This window comes from Coenobita brevimanus, chromosome 46 (assembly GCF_032717465.1).
Source record: "Coenobita brevimanus isolate Jiangsu-jjx chromosome 46, ASM3271746v2, whole genome shotgun sequence".
NCBI lineage: Eukaryota > Metazoa > Arthropoda > Malacostraca > Decapoda > Coenobitidae > Coenobita > Coenobita brevimanus.
Genome location: NC_136999.1, coordinates 47861202 through 47882247, shown reverse-complemented (window position 1 = coordinate 47882247; position 21046 = coordinate 47861202). Strand labels below are relative to the sequence as shown.

The 21046-nt window shown below is 41.5% G+C and overlaps 1 protein-coding gene across 1 annotated transcript in view; it reads right to left on the bottom strand.

Annotated features, from left to right (window-relative positions):
• Nucleotides 1–20938, bottom strand: part of LOC145398719 (uncharacterized) — a 47187-nt gene extending 26249 nt beyond the window's left edge. The window contains exons 1-4 of the mRNA XM_080271519.1: nucleotides 20930–20938; nucleotides 19697–19932; nucleotides 13754–13882; nucleotides 1779–1937 (exon numbers count right to left, since the gene is read on the bottom strand). Coding sequence (XP_080127645.1) covers nucleotides 1779–1937; nucleotides 13754–13882; nucleotides 19697–19932; nucleotides 20930–20938 — 533 coding nt within the window. The remainder of the gene's footprint in view (nucleotides 1–1778; nucleotides 1938–13753; nucleotides 13883–19696; nucleotides 19933–20929) is intronic.
• Nucleotides 20939–21046: the final 108 nt, after the last annotated feature.

The following is a 21046-nucleotide window of genomic DNA, read 5'->3' as shown; positions in this document are numbered from 1 at the left end:
GTTCGTTTTGCATCGAACATTCCTGGGGGTAACGATAGTTTTTCTTATAACTGTACATAATCGGACAATTCATGTCAGAGTCAGTGTGGTTCCGGCCTTGGTGTGGCGGTGCCCTTTGAGTTACTGGTTCCATAGCCGTAGTGGAGCTGGATAGCGAAGTGTGATATCGCCATGGTTGTTCAGTATGGTAAAGTGAAGGTTATTAGTCTAAGGAGATGTGCCTTCAAAGTGTTAAAAGCTAAACAAATTCACCCTTATTTTCCTTAGGAGGTACTGAACACAGGTAACGGTGAGAATGTTGTGGTCACATGTGGTCAACATGTTACATCGACACCAGAGGACCACCAGTTCACCAAGACGCATGCGGAAGAGAGTAATCAGGAACCCTTATGTTTTCCTTGGTCATCCATCTACTGATCGTGTACAACAGGGATGACTGGCACTATCAAGGATGCACTAAACGTCTGCCTTATAATCTGGCTACTAAGGGACGGTGCCTGAGGTGCACCGGTTTCCAGTCATTGACTTTCAGTGAGGAGGATTACAAATGAAAGTTAAAAACCCTATCGGTAGACTGTCTTCCCTCTAGGAATAACACATAACCCTCTGGCCGTGTTGCATTTCGTGGATTATTTCTTCTCTGTCGTCAAAGAGAAGGTGTGGCTCGTATATCTGGACAAAATGGTAGTCTACAAGTCACATTGTCAAAAGATTCAAGATGCTCCAAGTGACGATAATAGTAGAAATATATATATTTTTTTTATGACGGGCCTATCATGAGGATGATCCATTACCTCAAATTCCCAACCTGTTTCCTCTCCCAGCCGGTGTTCGATCTCATGTTTTTATTTATTTATTTATTGTGAACCTGCCATTGCCCCATCATGTGATCAGAATAGGCTAAAAGGCCAGACTTTAGATAACTATTTTAAAAATTCTGTGTAGTTCATTCATTATATTTTTGGATCATATCCACATAGGCCAATGTGATGTTTGTAAAGGGTATGATTCAGACTGCAAAAGAAAATAGTATATGAATGACACAATTTACGGGACAACTGTAAATCCTGCATACGTTAATGGAAATGTGGCTATATCCGTAAATGTTTCCTACTTGCAGGAGACAAAAGGTCGGAAACACAGATAAATCCATTCCTATGTTCTCTAGATTGCCTTGGATCCGGGTGACGCCTTTATATGTTTTTTTTTTTTTTTTTTTTTCCCTTGTTGCAACCTCATAATTTTATACAAGTAAAGAAAGTCAGCTGATGCTGAACAGGCTTCTTAAGGGAATATCTAACACTTCTAGTTTAAAACGTCTATCCCAATCGTCAGTAGAGGACAAAAGTACGTAAAGAACTAGAAAGCAGTCAGAGAGCGCATACCTCCGCCGATGGCATTGCAGGATCCGGATCCGTCCCAAAATGTACTCATTTTTTTTTTTTTTTTTTTTTTTTTTGTCCATGGCCCACTCGTCCACGATTTATCACTGAAATTCATTGAGAACTTTTGGAGTTATTGTGTGGACAAACAAACAAAAAATTCCTGGATCCTAATGATCATCCGGTTCACCATCAAAATCTAATGGCTTGTTCCTTGGGCCATACCCTATCTCCAAATAAAGTTTCAGCAAAATACGTTTGTAAATTTTTGGGTGATGCTGCTAACAGACAAACAGACAAATAAATCAACGGCAGCAAAAACATAACCTCCTTGGCGAAGGTAATAACATAATTCCTGGACTCAGTGCATTAAACTAGACTACCAGTGCGACCTACGTGAAATTAATCCTTTTTGCGAGGAAGTCCACAACATTATGTATGGGTCCCGTAAAGGTGAGCCGCTTACCCCCCGGCGCTGTGGGGTCGTCCACCATCGCTGCTACTTGTGTCGGAAACTCTTCTTGTGATACCACCAGATGAGGCCGATGAGGGAACCTAGGATTGAATGGTACCTTCAGCTTTCCCAGTTGGATTTTAGTGCTTAATGGTATAATGGAATCAAAATTTAGAGAGCATATTCTTATTCATTGTTTACATTAACTTGGGCCAGATCTTCGACACTTTTCAGTTTATTCCACGTAGTCCAGTGGCAATGTAAGACCACACTATGGCTCGCATCCTTTCCATAGCACTTCTTCGTGACTAGTGCCATACGTAAATGGTAACATCTTGGTACAACTCGACAGCCAAGATGGAGAGATGGCAATTTTTGGCCAAGTTAGAGCGAATTGAGTATATTCAGCACACCTGTATGAGGAAAGAATAGGAAATACTACTTGAATGTAGACTGTGTTTATAAGCTTGGGTAGGGTCTCCTTTAACAATTTTAGACTGAGTGAATCCCTGACACTAACTATTTACACACAAGCCATCTACCCTACACTTATTTTTTCACACTTCACAAAGTTCAATGACCACGAAGGACACGAAAAGAACATGTCGAAATTATGTGGATTGAAATTTAAGACACTTTTCCAGAGACAATGAACAAACGAAACCTCTGAAAAAAGGGCATATCTTACATGGTAAATTCCAAAGACATAATCTGCACATTAGAAACCGTCCTCACTTTATAAGCACTTAACGTTTAGCTCACAGGCACTACATCTTAAAAGAGATCATTATACAGGGTGCCCCAAGAAATGTCTGCCAAACTTCAGGAAGAAATTTTAGGGGTGCGTTTGAGTTAAAAATGCTATATCAACATGAGTCCACTTCGCGACCACAATGAAGCTAGTTTTCATTTTTTTTTTTTTCTGAGGAAGGAGAAGTCAACGGCTAGAAGCCCACAAAAGTGTTTCCTTCAAGAAAGAGTGAAAAAGAGCTAAATTCGACATGTACAGAGTTGACCTGTTACATGAAGGACTGGGAGTATTGGTTAGCTTGTGCATAAAAAAACAGGAAAAAAAAGGGGTGAGTTTCCTGCTAGATGAGTACTACAGACTCGTCGTAGTGGTGGAGGGATGCACGCAGACAGTTCAGAGGAGCTGTGACCACTGAAGTAACGATAAAAATGAGATAAAGATGCAACAGTGCAGCAAAGAGACAGAAGTTGAAAGGAGTCAGTAAGGGAACGAGAGTTAATGATATGAAAATTCTTTGACTGATAATCTTATGGGTTAATAATCTTAGAGACCATTCCACCGATATGGTCATCAATAATAATTGTACCCTCATATCGGCTGACAATTCAGTCCGCATTGATATAGCATTTTCTACTCAAAATTATCCCTAGAAGAAAATGAAATTTGACAGACATTTCCTAGGACACCCTGTATATACTGCAGAAGGTCATGCTAACCTTTTTTTTTTTTTTTTTAACCTAACGTGACCTACCCTGCCCCACTTAACAGATTAACCTAACTGACTAATAAGCTAACCTAACCTAGTTCTAAAAAAACAAGCCTAGCCTAACCTATTCTTTCCTGGATTTAAAAAAAAAAAAAAAGGTGCAACAATGGTACACAGAATGGAAATCAGCAACAGTATAGATGAAAGTGTTCGAGTATTATCCTCTCTGTTTCTGAATTGTATTTTATCCTGTGCTCTAGAATTCGAGGGTGGTACACGGCCTTATCTATTTACTACTAAAATTCCCATTCTCTTTATCTGTTTGTTGGTACCCTCTAATTAACCAAAATGGTTCATTACAACGCAAAATTTTTTGAATCAATGTACCTAAAATGCGCTAACTTAAAGAATGCGTAAAAACAAAGCGGGTGCAATGTGCCTCCAATTACCCAAAATGTTAAGTAATACACGTCTGTATGTTATATTATGCGATAAGTGCGCAGGGCATATCTGTGGAGTTTCATGTCTCTGCAGAGAGAGAGAGAGAGAGAGAGAGAGTTTGTCTGCCAGTCTGTCTGTCCTTTATGGAAACCAAGGGGGATGCATGTAGAACACTTTTAACAGCTCTGACGGATGTAACTTCTTACAATGAATTTAGACTTTTTAAACATGTACATTACATGAGCTCAAGTGGCTCCTCTGATGGCCAAGATTATAGTTAATCGGAAATACTCAAGTCAGCGTGGTGGAAAGATGGCAGCCAAATACCGTTAATATTCTTCTCCAGTCATATTATTAGCAACAGAGGGTCTGATGGGTAGGTAAACTGATTGGTGGAATGAGTGGGCAGTGTTGGTGGGTTGGGTGAGTAGTGAGAAAATACGTCAATCTATCTATCTATCAATAGCCCGACGCCCTAATCCCGCAAAGAGTGGCCGCAGACAAAGCACCTCCAAGTCCCTCTGTCACCCACCATTTGACTGCCCTCCCCCAAACTCACTTCCCCCTCTCTCATATACCTCTCAACTCCATCCCTCCACCTCATCTTCGGTCTTCCCCTCCCTCTCCCTCCCTCCAACTCACCTACATACACTCTCTTAGTCAGTCTTTCAATCTCCATTCTATCCACATGTCCAAACCACCTCAGTGTGTTTCTCCTAATCTTCTCAATCACATCCACTTCCAGCCCACCACGTTCTTCCACATCCACCCCACAACGTTCTTTCACTTCTTCATTCGTCAACCTGTCCCTCCATATCACTCCACATGCTCCTCTCAAGTAGCTCATTTCCATTGCTCTCACTCTTGACTTGTTCTCCTCTTGCAAAGTCCATGCCTCGATTCCATACGTCAGGGTAGGGCTCACAGTACTATCATGCAGTGACTTCTTAACTTCCATACTAACCTCCCTATTTCTCATCACTGCTTCCAGTGAACCAACAACCCTCCTTCCCTGCTGTACCCTTTCACGCACTTCATCCCCGAAAGTTCCATCCTTACTCATCACACTACCCAAGTACTTGAATGCACTCACATACTCCATATCCTCGCCATCCATCCTCACCATGCATTCTGTGACTTCATTCCTCTCAAACATCATAACTTTACTCTTGTTTACGTTAACTTTCAGGTTCCTCTTCCTACACACTGTCCCAAATTTATTCACCAAATCTTGCAACTCCCATTCATCTTCACCCAACAATACTGTATCATCAGCAAACAACAACACCGGAATCTTCCAAATCTCACCCTCATTCATTAGAGTCAGCCCCACATCCACTGCCCTACCTTGCACCTCCTTTACAACCCCATCCATCCATATATATATATATATATATATATATATATATATATATATATATATATATATATATATATATTGTTACATAGCCTATGATTTCATCATCCTTTGTGTAATTTTAACGCACAGTTGCTGCATGTTTGATCACGAGCGTGTTCTGCCTCATTCCCCCTCTTCTACCGTTATAGTAGAGTAAGACATCATTTCTCTTGTTTCAGTGCGGGATATTCAGCTCTCTGTACCCATGTCTTCATTTGCGCGTCCCTCTTTAAAGTTGTATCAGGCTCTGCTGGCCCCTATATAATGAGCTCAGTCTCTGCATCATGGCCACTTAGATCTGCTCCTCATTTTGTTCACATCTCTGTCCTCCCTTTTCAGATATTATTATTGTGAGTGCTCAAGAAGTCTCCAACCATCTAGCAGCTGTGTGTAATTTGAGTATAACTGTTGTTGCATTTTTTCTTGTACTGTATAGCATGAGTTTGATTTGTGGGCCTGGTGAAGTTTTTGTAATTCGTGTGGGGTTCTTTATGTCAGTCATTTTTGATAATAGTTTGTATCTGTAATTATTTATCTGGCATTCACTGAGTATTATCTGGTATCTCATTTCATCAGGGCTGACTTAGATAAATTTACTCTTGCTAATTTCGTGTTAATAGAGGCTATTGCAGTTAACCATATATTTAACCTGTTTATTTGCCATTACATTATCCTTATGAGTCCTGAATGTTTTGTTGTTAGTTTGAGCATTAAACTTTAACTCGTAATTTTACCTAACTCTTTTGTTTTGAACCTGGAACTTTACGGGACAGTAGTGATTTTTAGCATTCTCACTTAAAGTGTACATTATCTTTCTCTGTTCTGTAACATAAATTTGGCGACCTCTTATCAGGATATTCAGGATATTATCATAAGGATATTGCTTGATATTTTGTGACTGTTACTTATTCATGATGGCTACTATTACTACACTTGATGAAGCCAAAGATTTTTTGTCAAATGTGCAAACAGTGTGTGATATAGAAAACAGAACAAAGAATGAACTTAAGCTTGTTGCTCAACAATTGGGAATTGCAGTTCACTCTCATCATTCTAAAGATCAAATTGTTGGCATGATTAATAAAAGCTTGTTTAATGTAACTCCTCCAAATGAGCAAACGCAGATTGAATTAGCTAAGTTACAGCTAGCCCTGCAGGAGGCTCGTGTGAAGGAAGCTGAATTTCAAGCACGTGCTAAGGAGGCTGAGTCTCAGGCTAAGGAGGCGGAATCTCAGGTTCGGATTCAGGAGGCACAGATACAGGCTCAGGCACAAATTGAACTTGCCAGGATTCAGGCAGACCATGAGTATCGCATGAAACAAGGTGGAACTGGATCATCTAGCTCTGATGATTTTGATGTGGCTAAAAATGTTAAACTTGTCCCTCCTTTTAATGAATCTGATTTAACAAAGTATTTTCAGTTGTTTGAGAGGGTAGCTACAGGTTTTAGTTGGCCCAAGGAGTATTGGCCAGTCCTCCTTCAAACTGTTCTCACCGGTAAAGCTCAAGTAACTTATGCATCTTTGCCTCAGGATCAATCTGATAATTATGATGTAGTTAAGAGCTTGATTCTTAAGGCCTATGAGCTTGTTCCTGAAGCCTATAGAGTAAAATTTAGGACAACTTACAAGCAAGATAAGCAATCCCATGTTGAGTATGCAAAAATCAAAGAAGATCTGTTAGAGCAGTGGTTAAATTCTAAGAATGTGGATTCTGATTTTGGTAAATTTAAGCAGATGATTTTGCTGGAGGACTTCAAGAGGTGTATTTATAAAGATGTAAGCCTATATCTCGATGAGAAAAGAATAGATAATTTGTCTGATGCTGCAGTTTTAGCTGATGAGTATGTTCTCACTCACAAGAGATATTCTAGAGAAAAAGGGAAAGCTGAGAGTAAGTACGTTGCCTCTACTCAGAGTACAGGTAACAGGAAAGAGAATAAGGATGATGTTTCTCAGGAAGTAAATACCAGCTTCACCTCTAGATTTCAGAAAAGTAAATGTACTTATTGTAGTAAGCTTGGTCATACTACGGTGAGATGTTTCAGGAGACAGCGTGATGTGAACAAAAAGGAGTCTTTAAATATTCAGTCAATTGGTCTAGTGTCCACTCTTGAGAGTTCCCAGAATTCTTTAACTGAGTTAACTGAACCTGCTTTGAGGGGTAACTTAAATTCTCATGATGGAGCTCCTTTTGAGCAGTAACGTGGGTGACACTCTCAAGAGTTCATGTGCTAATTTCCTGTCTGATGGTTTTGTCAGTCCTCTGGACAGTAATGACAGGAAATCAGTTCAAATATATCGTGATACAGGTGCTTGCCAATCCCTTATGCTGACCAGTGTTCTAGGCTCTAATTTTAATTCTCTGATGAAACTGTAATCTTACAAGGTGTAGGGAATAATTACTTCTCTGTTCCTCTGTGCAGAGTGAATTTAGAGTCTGGTTTTGTTAATGGTTCTGTTATGGTTGGGTTGGTTGAGACACTCCCAATGTCAGGTGTAACTTTCTTACTTGGAAATGATATTGGTGGAAGTCAAGTGTGTCCAGCTCCTCAGTTGTCCAGTGAGCCAGTGGCTGTGTCCCGGGATTGTGATGTCCCTGATGTGTTCCCTGCATGTGCTGTCACTAGGGCTAAGTCTAAAGTTACTGGTGATTTAGAGGATAATGATGATGATGATGTTATCCTAGCTGACACTTTTCTTGCTAATTTGGACCACTCACCAGATGAGGCAGTACCCCGTAGTGTTGATAATTTGTCTCGTCAAGAGTTGGTTGAGTTGCAGGTTGCTGACCCTGAGTTGAAAGGTCTAGCTAACTCTGCTTACAGTGAAGAAGAGTCAGCCGGTGCTTCTACTTGTTATTATGTAAAGTCAGGAGTACTTATGAGGAAGTGGAGACCCCCAACAGCATCAGCCGACTGTGAATGGGAGGCTGTACATCAAGTTGTCATCCCTCGTGTTTGTAGGCAGGATATCATTAGAGTGGCTCATGATTCCAGTTTGGCAGGACACCTTGGAGTGAGGAAGACTGTGGCACGCATTTGAAACACTTCTACTGGCCAGGTATCTTCAGGGATGTTTCCTGGTATTGTAAGTCTTGTCACACCTGTCAAGTTGTGGGGAAGTGTAATCAGACCGAAAAGGTTGCACCTCTAGTTCCCATTCCTCCTTTTGAGGCGCCTTTCACCCGTGTGTTGGTGGATATTGTGGGCCCTCTTCCTAAGACTTCTTCAGGATTTTCTTATGTGATGACCATGATTGATATGGCTACTCGTTATCCTGAAGCCATTCCACTTAGAAACATCTCAGCAAAGAACGTGGTTAAGGAAATGCTAGGGTTCTTCACAAAGTTTGGTCTGCCCAAGGAGGTACAGTCAGACCGGGGAAGTAATTTCATGTCAAACGTTTTCAAGCAGTCTCTGAAAGAGTTGGGCATCTCCCAGATCACGTCTTCAGCTTACCATCCCCAGACCCAAGGAGCGTTGGAGAGATATCATCAAACACTCAAATCGATGCTCAAGAAATACTGTTTGGAACATCAGAAAGACTGGGATAAAGGTCTTCCATTCGTTGTGTTTGCTGCAAGAGAATCTCCAAATGAATCACTGGGCTTCTCACCTTTTGAACTACTGTTTGGCCATGAAGTAAGAGGACCCCTTAAGCTACTCAAGGAATGCTGGCTGTCGGAGGAAGATGACGTCAACCTGCTGGAGTATGTGATGAAGTTCAAAGAACGGCTGTCCACTGCTTTACAGCTGGCGAGAGAGAATTTAGGAGCTGCTCAGGAGAAGATGAAGACTTGGTATGACAAGAAGTCCAGGTTACGCCACTTTCAGCCAGGAGATCAGGTTTTGATTCTGCTACCAGTTCATGGGCAACCTCTTCAAGCCAAGTTTAGTGGCCCTTATTTCGTGGAGAAGAAACTCAGTGATGTCAACTATGTCATCGCCACACCAGATCGTAGAAAGAGCAAGCAACTATGTCACATCAACATGCTAAAGTTATATCACAGGCGGGACGAAAATAATCCAGTCTGCACTGTAGCTGTTCCACCCGAGTCTGCAAGTGAAGCTCTCCCATGCAGTATGAGCCTGAGTGATAGTTTGGGGAAGAATCCTGATATCATGAATGATCTCCAGACTAAGCTTTCTCATCTACCACCCAAGGAAAGGCAGGAGTTTTCGGCATTACTGCAGGAGTACCCGCAAGTGTTCCGTGCCACTCCAGGAAGAACCACTGTGTTGATGCATGATGTCGATGTTGGAGACGCAAAGCCAATTAAATTGCCTCCTTACCGTGTGAACCCAGTGAAAGTTCCTCTCATCCAGAAGGAGCTTGGCTACCTGTTGGACCACAAGATGATTGAGCCCTGTCAGAGCGAGTGGAGTTCTCCTGTCACTCTAGTCCCTAAGCCAGGTGGGTCACAGAGGCTTTGCATCGACTACAGACGTGTTAATCAGATAACCAAAACAGACACTTACCCTCTCCCTCGTGTGGAAGATTGCATAGACAAGATCGGAAAGGCTAGGTACATAAGTAAGTTTGATTTGTTAAAGGGATACTGGCAAGTACCTATGACTGAACGTGCTAGGGAGATCTCATGTTTTGTAACATTAGGAAAGACATTTGCATGTTCTGTAATGCCATGTACAGATTGTTTTAGAGTAATAAGAAATTTCCTTTGTAAATTTCTTTTTCTTTGTGGGGAGGTGTTACATAGCCTATGATTTCATCATCCTTTGTGTAATTTTAACGCACAGTTGCTGCATGTTTGATCACGAGCGTGTTCTGCCTCAGTCCCCCCCCTTCTACCGTTATAGTAGAGTAAGTCGTCATTTCTGTTGTTTCAGTGCGGCATTTTCAGCTCTCTGTCCCCATGGCTTCATTTGCGCGTCCCTCTTACAAGTTGTATCAGGCTCTGCTGGCCCCTATATAATGAGCTCAGTCTCTGCATCATGGCCACTTAGATCTGCTCCTCATTTTGTTCACATCTCTGTCCTCCCCTGTACAGATATTATTATTGTGAGTGCTCAAGAAGTCTCCAACCATCTAGCAGCTGTGTGTAATTTGAGTATAACTGTTGTTGCATTTTTTCTTGTACTGTATAGCATGAGTTTGATTTGTGGGCCTGGTGAAGTTTTTGTAATTCGTGTGGGGTTCTTTATGTCAGTCATTTTTGATAATAGTTTGTATCTGTAATTATTTATCTGGCATTCACTGAGTATTATCTGGTATCTCATTTCATCAGGGCTGACTTAGATAAATTTACTCTTGCTAATTTCGTGTTAATAGAGGCTATTGCAGTTAACCATATATTTAACCTGTTTATTTGCCATTACATTATCCTTGAGTCCTGAATGTTTTGTTGTTAGTTTGAGCATTAAACTTTAACTTGTAATTTTACCTAACTCTTTTGTTTTGAACCTGGAACTTTACGGGACAGTAGTGATTTTTAGCATTCTCACTTAAAGTGTACATTATCTTTCTCTGTTCCGTAACATATATATATATATATATATATATATATATATATATATATATATATATATATATATATATATATATATATATATATTAAACAGCCATGGAGACATCACACAACCCTGTTTCATTCCCACATTGAGATCAAAGAACTCACTCAGCTCACCATCCACTCGCACCGTAGCCCTAGCTCCTTCGTACATACTCTTTGCAGCACTCAACAATTTCCCCTCCACTCCATAATTCTCAGTACCATCCACATATCTTGTCTATCTATTCTGTCATATGCTTTCTCCAAGTCCATGAAGGCAGCATACACTTTCTTTCCCTTCTCTAGATACTTCTCCACTAAACATCTTAGAACAAATATCTGATCTACACACCCTTTTCCCTTCCTAAATCCCCCTTGTTCTTCTTTAACTAGCTCCTCTGTTATATGCCTAACCCTATCAATGAGTATTCTACCATATATTTTTCCAGTCACACTAAGAAGGCAAATACCCCTATAGTTACCACATACTTGTCTCTCCCCTTTTCCTTTGTATAAGGGAACAATTATACCTGATTTCCAGTCCTCCGGAACCCTTCCCTCTTCCCAAGCCAATCTACATAACTTTCATATTCACTCCACAACAATCTCACCCCCATACCTCAGCATTTCACCACACACTCCATCAATTCCTGGGGCCTTTCCCGTCTTGATCTTCTTCATTGCTTCCACTTTTTCCGCCCTACTGTTCTCTTCCTCCCTCCTCTAATCTCTCCTTCTCCCAGCCATTCCCCAACCACTTATACTCGCACTGCTCTCTCTCTCTCTACATTCAACAAATCCCCAAAGTGCTCCTTCCATCTCCTCAATTTCTCTCTCTTCTCCACCAACAATCTTTTATTCCTATCTTTCACTCCCCTCCTATTACCCCTTTCACACTGCCTTACTTTCTTTACCTCCTTCCAAAACAATTTCTTACTCTCCCTCCATTTCACACTCAGACGCCTCTCAAACTCTTCATCCACTTTCTTCTTACTCTCCTTCACCAATCTCTTCACCTCCCTTCTCCTGCTCACATATACCTCTCTCTTCTCTCTCTCATATGCTCCCCTACCTCTACTCGCTAGCCATTCACTATATAGCTTCTTTTGTTCCACAGCTCGTTTCACCTCAACATTCCATCATGCTGTCCCTTGCACACCCTTGCATCTCCTCCTCACTCCACAAACCACCTCATACGCTGCGCCTATCTCTTCCGTGAATATCTTACATACGTCTTCCACCCCTTCCATCTGCTCTAACTCATACCTTCCCAATCTTTCTTCCACTATGCTCTTATACTCTGCCATTTTCTCACTGTCTTGCAATTTCTCCACTCTTCTCACAGGAGCTGTTTCCTCCTGTCTTCCCCTTCGTCTCTTCAACCATTTTCTTTGCAGCCTTACCATGGCCATCACTAAGTGATGGTCCGAGATTCCATTCCCCCACCCTCTCCACACACCTGCATCCACCACTTGTCTTCTCATTCGCTCATCCAAACACACATAGTCTATCACTGCCTTTCGTTCAACAAGTTCACCATCCATCCTCCTCATAACTCTCCATGTATACCTGTGGAGCATCTTATGCCAATAATAGGTATTAGCTATTGCTAACCTCTTACCAGCACAGATGTCCAACAAAGCACTACCATTCCCATCTACTTCAGCTGGCACACCCCACTGACCAACGACTCCATCCACTCGTACATTCCCGACTTTGCCATTCATGTCTCCAACCAAAAACACTCTCTCAATCCTCTCGATACGTCCATGGTAGAAATAGGTCCATGGAGAATATACCCCTGGGGAAATGGGCCCAAGGATAAAATGGGAACCCGAGGGTCTTCCCCCTCAAGGAGTGGCCGTACAGGGTCCCACGTAATGCACGATCACAGGGTTTTACCCAGGCAATGCCGGGTACCTCTTCCAGTTTTTCTTTATATCAATGTGGATATCACCCAGTGACTTACAAGAGGAAAATTCTTGTCGTATAAATGACTGAAGTCTAACCGTATATCAGTTAAAGCCTAATCGTTTATCATTTAATCTTAATCGTACTGCAGCTGAAGCTTATATCATTAAGATCAAATAATTTTCAGTTAAGTTGAAACTTAATCGTATATCAGTTGAAACCTAATCATACATCAGTTGAAGCCTACTCGTAAATCAGTTGATGCATGATTGTATAACAGTTTAAGCCTAATAATATACGAGTTAATGCCTAATAGTAAAGCAGTTGATGCCTAATCGTGTATCAGTTGAACTGCATATTACTTAATGCCAAATCGTATATCAGTTGAAGCCCCATTATACATCAGTTGATGTTGAGTGGTATATCATTTAATGCCTAATCGCATATCAGTTGTAGTCTAATCGTATATCAGTTGAGGCCTAATCGTATATCAGTTGAGCCCTAATCGAATCAGTTGAGGTATAATGGCACATTTGTTGACTCGTCATCGTATATTACCTGAGGCTTAATCGTATGTCACTGAAATCTAATCGTATATCAATTGAAGGCTAATCGTGTATTAGTATGCTTTAAGAGGTCAAGGGTCGAATCACAGTTGTGTTCACGATCTGGTGCCAAATCACAGCTGTGTTCATGATCTGGTGCCATGCTCATCTGTTTCTACTGTCCGCAAAAAAATATTTGTTTGGTCATGGAGAGAGGATGGAGAATGAGAGACTGACCATGGAACGGGTGACCAAAGATGAGTTTGGGGGTTGAATGAAGATATATATCAGAGAGGAGGAAGTTGGACGGAGGGTAGGTAAATGGCAATGGACAGGGTGACGTAGAGGGCGATTTGTTTGTGGCCAACAGTCTCTGGATTAAGGGGTCTGACAATTGATAGACGGGGAATATAATGCTTTGTAAAGGTAAATTGTTGCTCTGTGTAACTACATGATTGTATAAGTAATTTATCACTAAACAGTAATAGGTTAACTACAGTATTTATTTGTACAGGTAAAATTTAACTGGTAAAATAGAATTTTGAAAGTAAAGTATTTCTTCATATGGATTGAATATTGTACTGGATAGGTAAATTTTCTCTTTCTACAGGTATACATGATTTACTTGACAAACCTGACGATAAATCACTTACTTCATAAACTTTGAAGGGAAGAGATGGGTGGTGGGGGCAAGAACCAGGCCTCTGTCAGCAGTCCAGGTGGCCGCTCGTTGTGGCAGAGTAGATGAATCACTGTACGGCAACGACGAGTACAGCTTCACTCTGAAAACATCGACAAAAGTAACGCCTTAAGAAATAAAAAGAAGACCACTTGTATTAGTAACACTAGCAACATCAGCAAAAAATAGCAGCAAAGGCTGATAACATTGGTTTCTTATTCAGCTTCTTCACTCCTATTCTCTCAGAGTAGGCTACTCCCTTCTCCCTTCATCCACCACACACCTCTCTGTTTTACCATGCACAGAAAAATCACATGAACAGGCAAACTTCAGCATAGTTCATTCCCCACTCTAACGTCAACAGTACTTCCAAACATCTTTTTCTCTATATATTCAGTCAGGCACCTTTGATCATTCTTACCAGTCTCACAGTATCACGTATACTTGTGTAGTTCTTTGTGCTTAAAATATTATAACAATTAATCCTATTAAACAGCCTTCAGTCAGTGTCCGTTGTCCGTCTTGCCTTCCACTCCAGAACAGCCTATTACATTATTTTCACAGGGCCATTGTGCATTTCCTCATTTAAGTCAGCTATCACAAAACCCTGTAACTTTTGGGTGATCATTCCACCTAGTTGATCCCCAAACCTGTCCTTCTCTTCACCTACAGTAGAACTAGATGTAGCCGCAGTGAGCAGTACCACTTTCATCGAATTAAGATTGAACTTGACGTGATATACACCTTGATTTTTTTTTTTAATGCTTTAGCAGTCTTCCATTACTCTTTATTATTCATAATTCTTTAATAAAGCAACTCCTTCATTCCACAAACGCATGCATGTAACTAACACACTTCACACCCCTCCCGCTATATATGATGAAATCATGATAGGTGAAGCTTTTTTTAGTGTTCCTATGATTATTACGCAATTATTGTGCGTTTACAGAAGTTAGTTCCTGACAGTCAGGAAGACTTCCATTCCCGCCCAAGAGGCGTCTTCCTGGGGTCGTTTTTAACCCTTCCGTAGTCCGGTGGGGTTTTCAAACACGGTTGGTTAGGTGGGGTGTTACAACACCCCAAAACAAAAATACATGCAGTGTTACCAACATTAGTGATAGGTGGGGGCGCTCACCATCCACTCACTCGATGTATTGCTGCTCTCGGGTGTCTGCCCTTTCCTCTCTTCCATCCTTCTTTCTTTCTATCCTCTTCTGTCTTTCTATCCTTCATTCTTTCCTTGTCCTTCTGCCTACGGGTGACTTTGCACTCCCTCTTCTGTCTTTCTTTCCTTCATTCTTTCCTTTTCCTTCTGGCTGTGGTTGACTCTACACTGAGTGACAAGCCAAATGGTTTCCTGTACACCAGGAAACCATTTACTACGCTGAGTGGTAACCATATAACCAAATTTTGGCACCTGGTGGTTTAGTGGGTAATTATTGCGCTCCAGTCGGATTGAGCCGGTGAAGGTTTACATCCAAGGGATGGTTGGGGTTGATTGCTCATGTAATGCCACTCATGGATGAGTGAAGCTGGTCACTCTCATCTTAAATGTCGAGACCAACTGCCTAGCCCCGGGCTCCTACGCTCCTCTTGGGGCAATGTAGGGTTGGATGATGGATGGATGTTACCAACATGTTAAATATATTCATACTGTCGCTTCGGCATACTGTACCTCTGCAATCACTAATGAACAGATTGAATGCCTTCTAGCTGGTGTTCATTAATTTGAAATAATAAAATACAATAAATTATAAAAACGGTAAAAAAGAAAACAACATATGGATTTAAAAGACTTTTATTAGGTAAACCTACAGGATAATACAGTTCATGTTTTTTTTTTTTCATCACTATTATAATAAACAATATGGGAAAATAAAATACAATCCAATCTGTTTCACATTGTGATCTATATCACAAATATAACTAAACATATATGTCAGTGTAATGAAAATTAACATAAATTTGTTACGTAAACATATGTTGTATATTTTATCTAAAGCACACCAATACAATAATAGAGAAATGTATCACTCATCAAGAATAGCCACAGAATATTCCAACAAAAATGAAATGCAGAGAAAAATCTATGTGAGCTCATTACAAAGCCATGGATGAGACATTGGTTTTGCCCAACATCCTCACCATTTCCGATCACTCTGATTCACCACCTGATAGTGTATCTAGGCATTCAGTGCAACTCACAATCACCCTTGCTGTGATAATTGCAAACATGTTTACCACAAGTGCTACACACTGTTTTCACCTTTCGGTCCTGAGACCTGGCACAAAATGCACATTGCTTTGTCCTCTGTGATGACTGTAGCTGAGGGGTTGTTTAAGGTCCAAGAGCTGCAGGCAACAGTCTTCTAATTCCTGCACTGGGATTTCTTTGGAGATGCATGGTCTGCAGTCTTCTCTTTAGACTGTCCTCAATAACCACCAGACATACCTTCCTCATGATTTTGCGGCGTCTCAGCTTATTCTGTGGGTTGTGAGCATATAGGACATGCGAATTTACTGTGGAGATGTTGAGGAGAGCGAAGAACACAGTACCCAACGACGGCTGTTTCTGGAGGTGTCATACTTCCCTACCATCATGTCGACCACATCAACCCCTCCTTTGGTTGAACTGTAGAGAGTGATGATTTCAGGCTTCTTATCATCACCAGTTCTTGGGTCTATATTGTCATCATGGTGCATGCTGCTCACAAGTAAAACATTTTTCTTCTTGTTCTCACTCTTACTCTTTGGTTTGTATGACACTAATGTAAGGTTCTCTCCAAATCCAAACATACCATCACAAGAAGGTCTACCCTTTGTCACCAAGAACTGCTGGGGAATCTCACGTCTGCTTTTTCGGAGTGTCCCTACGGCAGTCAGTTTGTGGTCGTGAAGTAGTGATACGACTAGTGGAAAGGTAGTATACCAATTATCAAATGTTACATTTCTGCCAGATCCGGAGACCTCAGAGACAAGCCTTGTGACCACGGCCTGAAGTGACCTGTATTTCTTGTCAGCCTTGTATGGCTCATCTGGCTGTATTCCATATTAGATACAGAGAAAGTTTTTGCACCAGACAATGCATGTAGTTTGATGCCATACTTGGCTGGTTTGCTGGGGATATATTGCCTGAAGGAACAATGGCCCCTAAAGGCTACAAGCATTTCATCTGTAGTCACAGTTTCTGATGGAGTGTAGTTCTTTTTACAAAATTCTACAAACATCTCATATATTTGTCTGATTGGGGCAAGCTCCTCCACCTTCTTTCTTGCCTCACGTGTTGCCTTGTCGTCAAATCTTAGACAACACAACAGAAAGCGAAAGCGATTCAGTGACATAGTCAGCCTGAATATCTCTATTCCAGTACCATCAGATTTCCATATATTAGCAAGGTGTAGCCTGTTGGCGTGAAAAGTACCAGCTAAAATAAGTAGGCCAAGAAATGCCTTCATTTCAACTATGTCAGTGTTTCGTGTTCTGTAGGGCTCAGCATACGTCCTTTTCTTCTCATTGATTGTCAAGTTAGTATACTCGACCAATAAATCAATTATTTCTGGAGTGATGAAGAGTTCCCAGAGGTCTGTAGGTGAATGGGAATTTGGGGCTGGTCCTTCTGGCCCTGCTCTAAATTTGATAACATTTTGAGCACGGGTACGACCTACTAAATTAGGAGCATTCTTCTTCCACCTGATTATTTTGTCTTTTCCCATCCATCCTTCACTTCTTGGCTTTTTTCTTTTGGGGCTCCTCTGGTAGATCATCTTGCTCGGATTCATAACAGTCGGAGTCAGGAACATGCTCATCCTCTTCTACGACATCATGTTCACCTTCAGTGTTGGAGGCTGGAACATACTCATCCCCTTCTACATCTTCATCATCTTCTAAGTTGCTTACAACCGCCTCCTCGGCTTCATCCATCTTGTATGTGAAAAGACGGATAGTTTTTATCTAATAGAAAGTTTCCATAAAACAAAAATATGAGATTATGCATTATTGTCTTACCTAAACTGAAAGACTGAATGAGTAATAAAATACACAGAGCAGCAATCATTGTAAACATATATTAGAGTGAGGACTGATGTATATTCTCCATAACAAATCTACATAAATTCATTCCCCATTGAAATGAAAAACATTAGTCTGGCGGGGTGACTGGACACCCCAGGGGGGAAGAAGTGTGTGTGCCTCTTACTACAGCACAGGCAGGACCGCACAACTACACGTGCTCATTCCCCCCACTGAATCAGGCGAGTACTGGAACAGAGAGAAAATTTAATCGAGTTGCCACCTAGGAAATATGAGCTTTAAAAAAATTTTGGGGTGCCAAAACACCTCACAGGAGTAACGTTGGGTTAACGAAATCCTCTTGGCGTAGACATTAGCCACCGATCCAAGAAATTTCTGTGTGATAGCAAACTGTACTTTGTTGTATTTTCGGAGCACTTTGGTGCTCAAAACACGGGCTTGCCGTAGCAAGCTGTTCTGAGTGTTTGTAATGCACCATGAATCGATAAGTTGTTGGCATGCACTGCTTTGGTGCTCAATACACTTCACACACAGATAGCCAGCTCCATTGGCTCAGTTACGAATGATAGCTAATTGGCCGCAGGCTCCCCTCTCTCTGTGTGTCACGCACGCACTCTCTGATGCCACTACAATTCTCGTAACTCCTTAAGTGTTTTCTTTGTGCATATTCTTAGAATTTCGCCCACTGCGTTCGCCACTGATTTTCCATACACTCCACTTCGCTCGCATTTATTCCTGAAACACTTATCTATTCCATTTACTTTATACTGGCAATGTTAGACTTCCATCGTTTTACCCTTTAGTCAATACAATAAGTAAGTCGTCATAAATTGTCACACACACAAAAAAAAGCCAAATTTGAAGAGGTACGAAGTTCGAAAGTTGGATGTCCTGAGCCGGCAGGGGACCAGGAGATTTACATTGTGGCGGCCATCATTAGAGAGAGGAATATCAAGATAGCGGCACGGCTGTTGGCTGCCACGGTGACGACACGCCTGTTGACGCTGGGCAGCGGACATTTGCTGATGGGGTGGCACTCTTTAACGCTCTTAAAAAAAAAATAAAAAAAAAATAACTCAAAGTGACTAGTGTTTAATGAATTTTTGCATGTGACGTATTTGGCGCATCCATAGGCGTGTGCAAAATTTGGTGCAAAACGACTGTGTGGGAGCAGCTGTGCTCTCTCTCTCTCTCTCTCTCTCTCTCTCTCTCTCTCTCTCTCTCTCTCTGTGCGCATGCTCTCTGATGCCACGCTGCTCTCACCGGAAATGGTCGACCTCGGGAATCGTTGTCACCACGTGAACATGGACACACTTGTTCAAGCTATTGTGTCAAAAAAAAAAAAAAAAAAATGGAAAACAGAAAGATGTAAAGATAAATTTGAAAATTGGCCTCAGTGGTTAACCAGAAATTCGGCCTCCTAAAGGCAGTTCTGGCCATTCTGGCCTCGAGGCCATAACAGTAGCGGCCTCAAAATGGCCTCGGAGGCCAATGCCACAATGTCTATATTCTTCCCCATGCTAAGTTACCCCTGTTCCCCAATTTTTAAGCCTCCTGGGGGCTCCGGTATGGCCGGCTGTAAAACTTACACAACATACAGCATACAGTGACTGAGAATTTAGGAGTGTAGATTTAACGAAATTAATACAACTTCCGTGAAATAGCAGTTTCAGTTAATCTATCAAAAAGTGCTAAAAATGTCAAAACAGCAGGAAAATTCCTGTGTGAGGAATGACGGTACAGTTTCTTAATCAATGCGACTTACTCAAAATTTCTGAAGGCTAAAGGTGGTTTCTGAAAGACGAAAAAAAAAAAATCTCTTCAAATAGGGCATCCAGGTGAGAAAATCCCTGTAGTGGAGGGGTTAATATTGGATTAAAAGGATTACCTGAATTTTGTCAGATCATCGTTGATAATGGCGATGAGTGAGTCAGTGCGAGAGAATGTCTTGTGAAGGTGATGAAGGGTGTGGAGGCGGTGGAGAGGGAGGCGAGTGAAGGCAAGCAGCCTCGCTGTCTGAATCATCAGTAGGTGAGTTTTGAAGGAAGACTCGGCAAAAGTGGACAGGAAGTCTGGATCGTCACTCACCACCACAACAGTCATGCACCAAACCACATCTTTCAGCTGTAAATTATACCAGTTTAATAAGGAAGTTGTTCAGAGCTTCTGATATCTCGTTGTTTTTATTGGTCAATTTTCTGTTTTATATCTACCAAGTTTCACAGTGTACATGAGTAAGTTTTCAGGTGTATTTCAAAATTTTAAGTTATCACTTCGACTTCTTAACCAATTGAACTTGGAAACCATTTTGTTTAAAATGTCTTCATACCACTTGCAGAACTAAGCATTATACAGTCACAGTCGGTAAAGCTGACCCAACTACCACTGCTCTACTGTGCCCTTTCTGCCAGCACGTCATAGAGGGCTGGTATCGTTTGAAATTTTGGTTTTAGAAGGAAAGACGAGCTTAAGCTAATGATGAAAGACGAGGAGGGAGTTAAAAATGTGGGGAAAAAGGTCTATCAATGTCTATTTATTTATAGGCAGACGCCTTAATCCGTAAGAGGTGGCCAGAAACAAATCTCCACCAAGTCGCCCAGTCCCCTTCCATTTCACTGCCCACCCTCCACCTTAAACCCCCTCTCTCATATACTTCTCTACTCAATCCCTCCATCTCATCTTCTGTCTCCTCCTCCCTCGCCCCTGCACGTCACTTTCATACACTCTCCTAGTTAGTCTCTCACCATCTTCTCCATATGGCCAAGACACCCTAATGTATTTCTCCTGACGCTTTCTGTCACATCCACATCGACAACACAACGTCCCTTCACTTCATTTGCCAGTCTGTCTTTCCATGTAACTCATAATGCTCCTCTCAGATAACTCATTTCCAATACTGTCACTCTTGACTTGTCTCCTTCCAACCAGGACCCAGCTTCGCTTCCATTCGTTAGAGTGCAGATCACAATATTGTCATGCAGCGCCTTTTTTTGCTTCCATGCTCACTTACTGCCTTCAGGGAATAAGAAACCTTTATTCCCTGCTGTACCATTTCAAGCACTTAATCCTCCAAACTTCCATCCTCACTCATCACACTTCCCAAGTACTTAAATGCACTCACGGTGTCCATTTCGTCACTACCCAGCCACACTGCCTACAGTGCCTAGGTAAACTCTTTCACCTTTGTCTTCCAACGTGTACATTTTCTTCTGCCTGAATGTTTGTTCTCATTCACCCT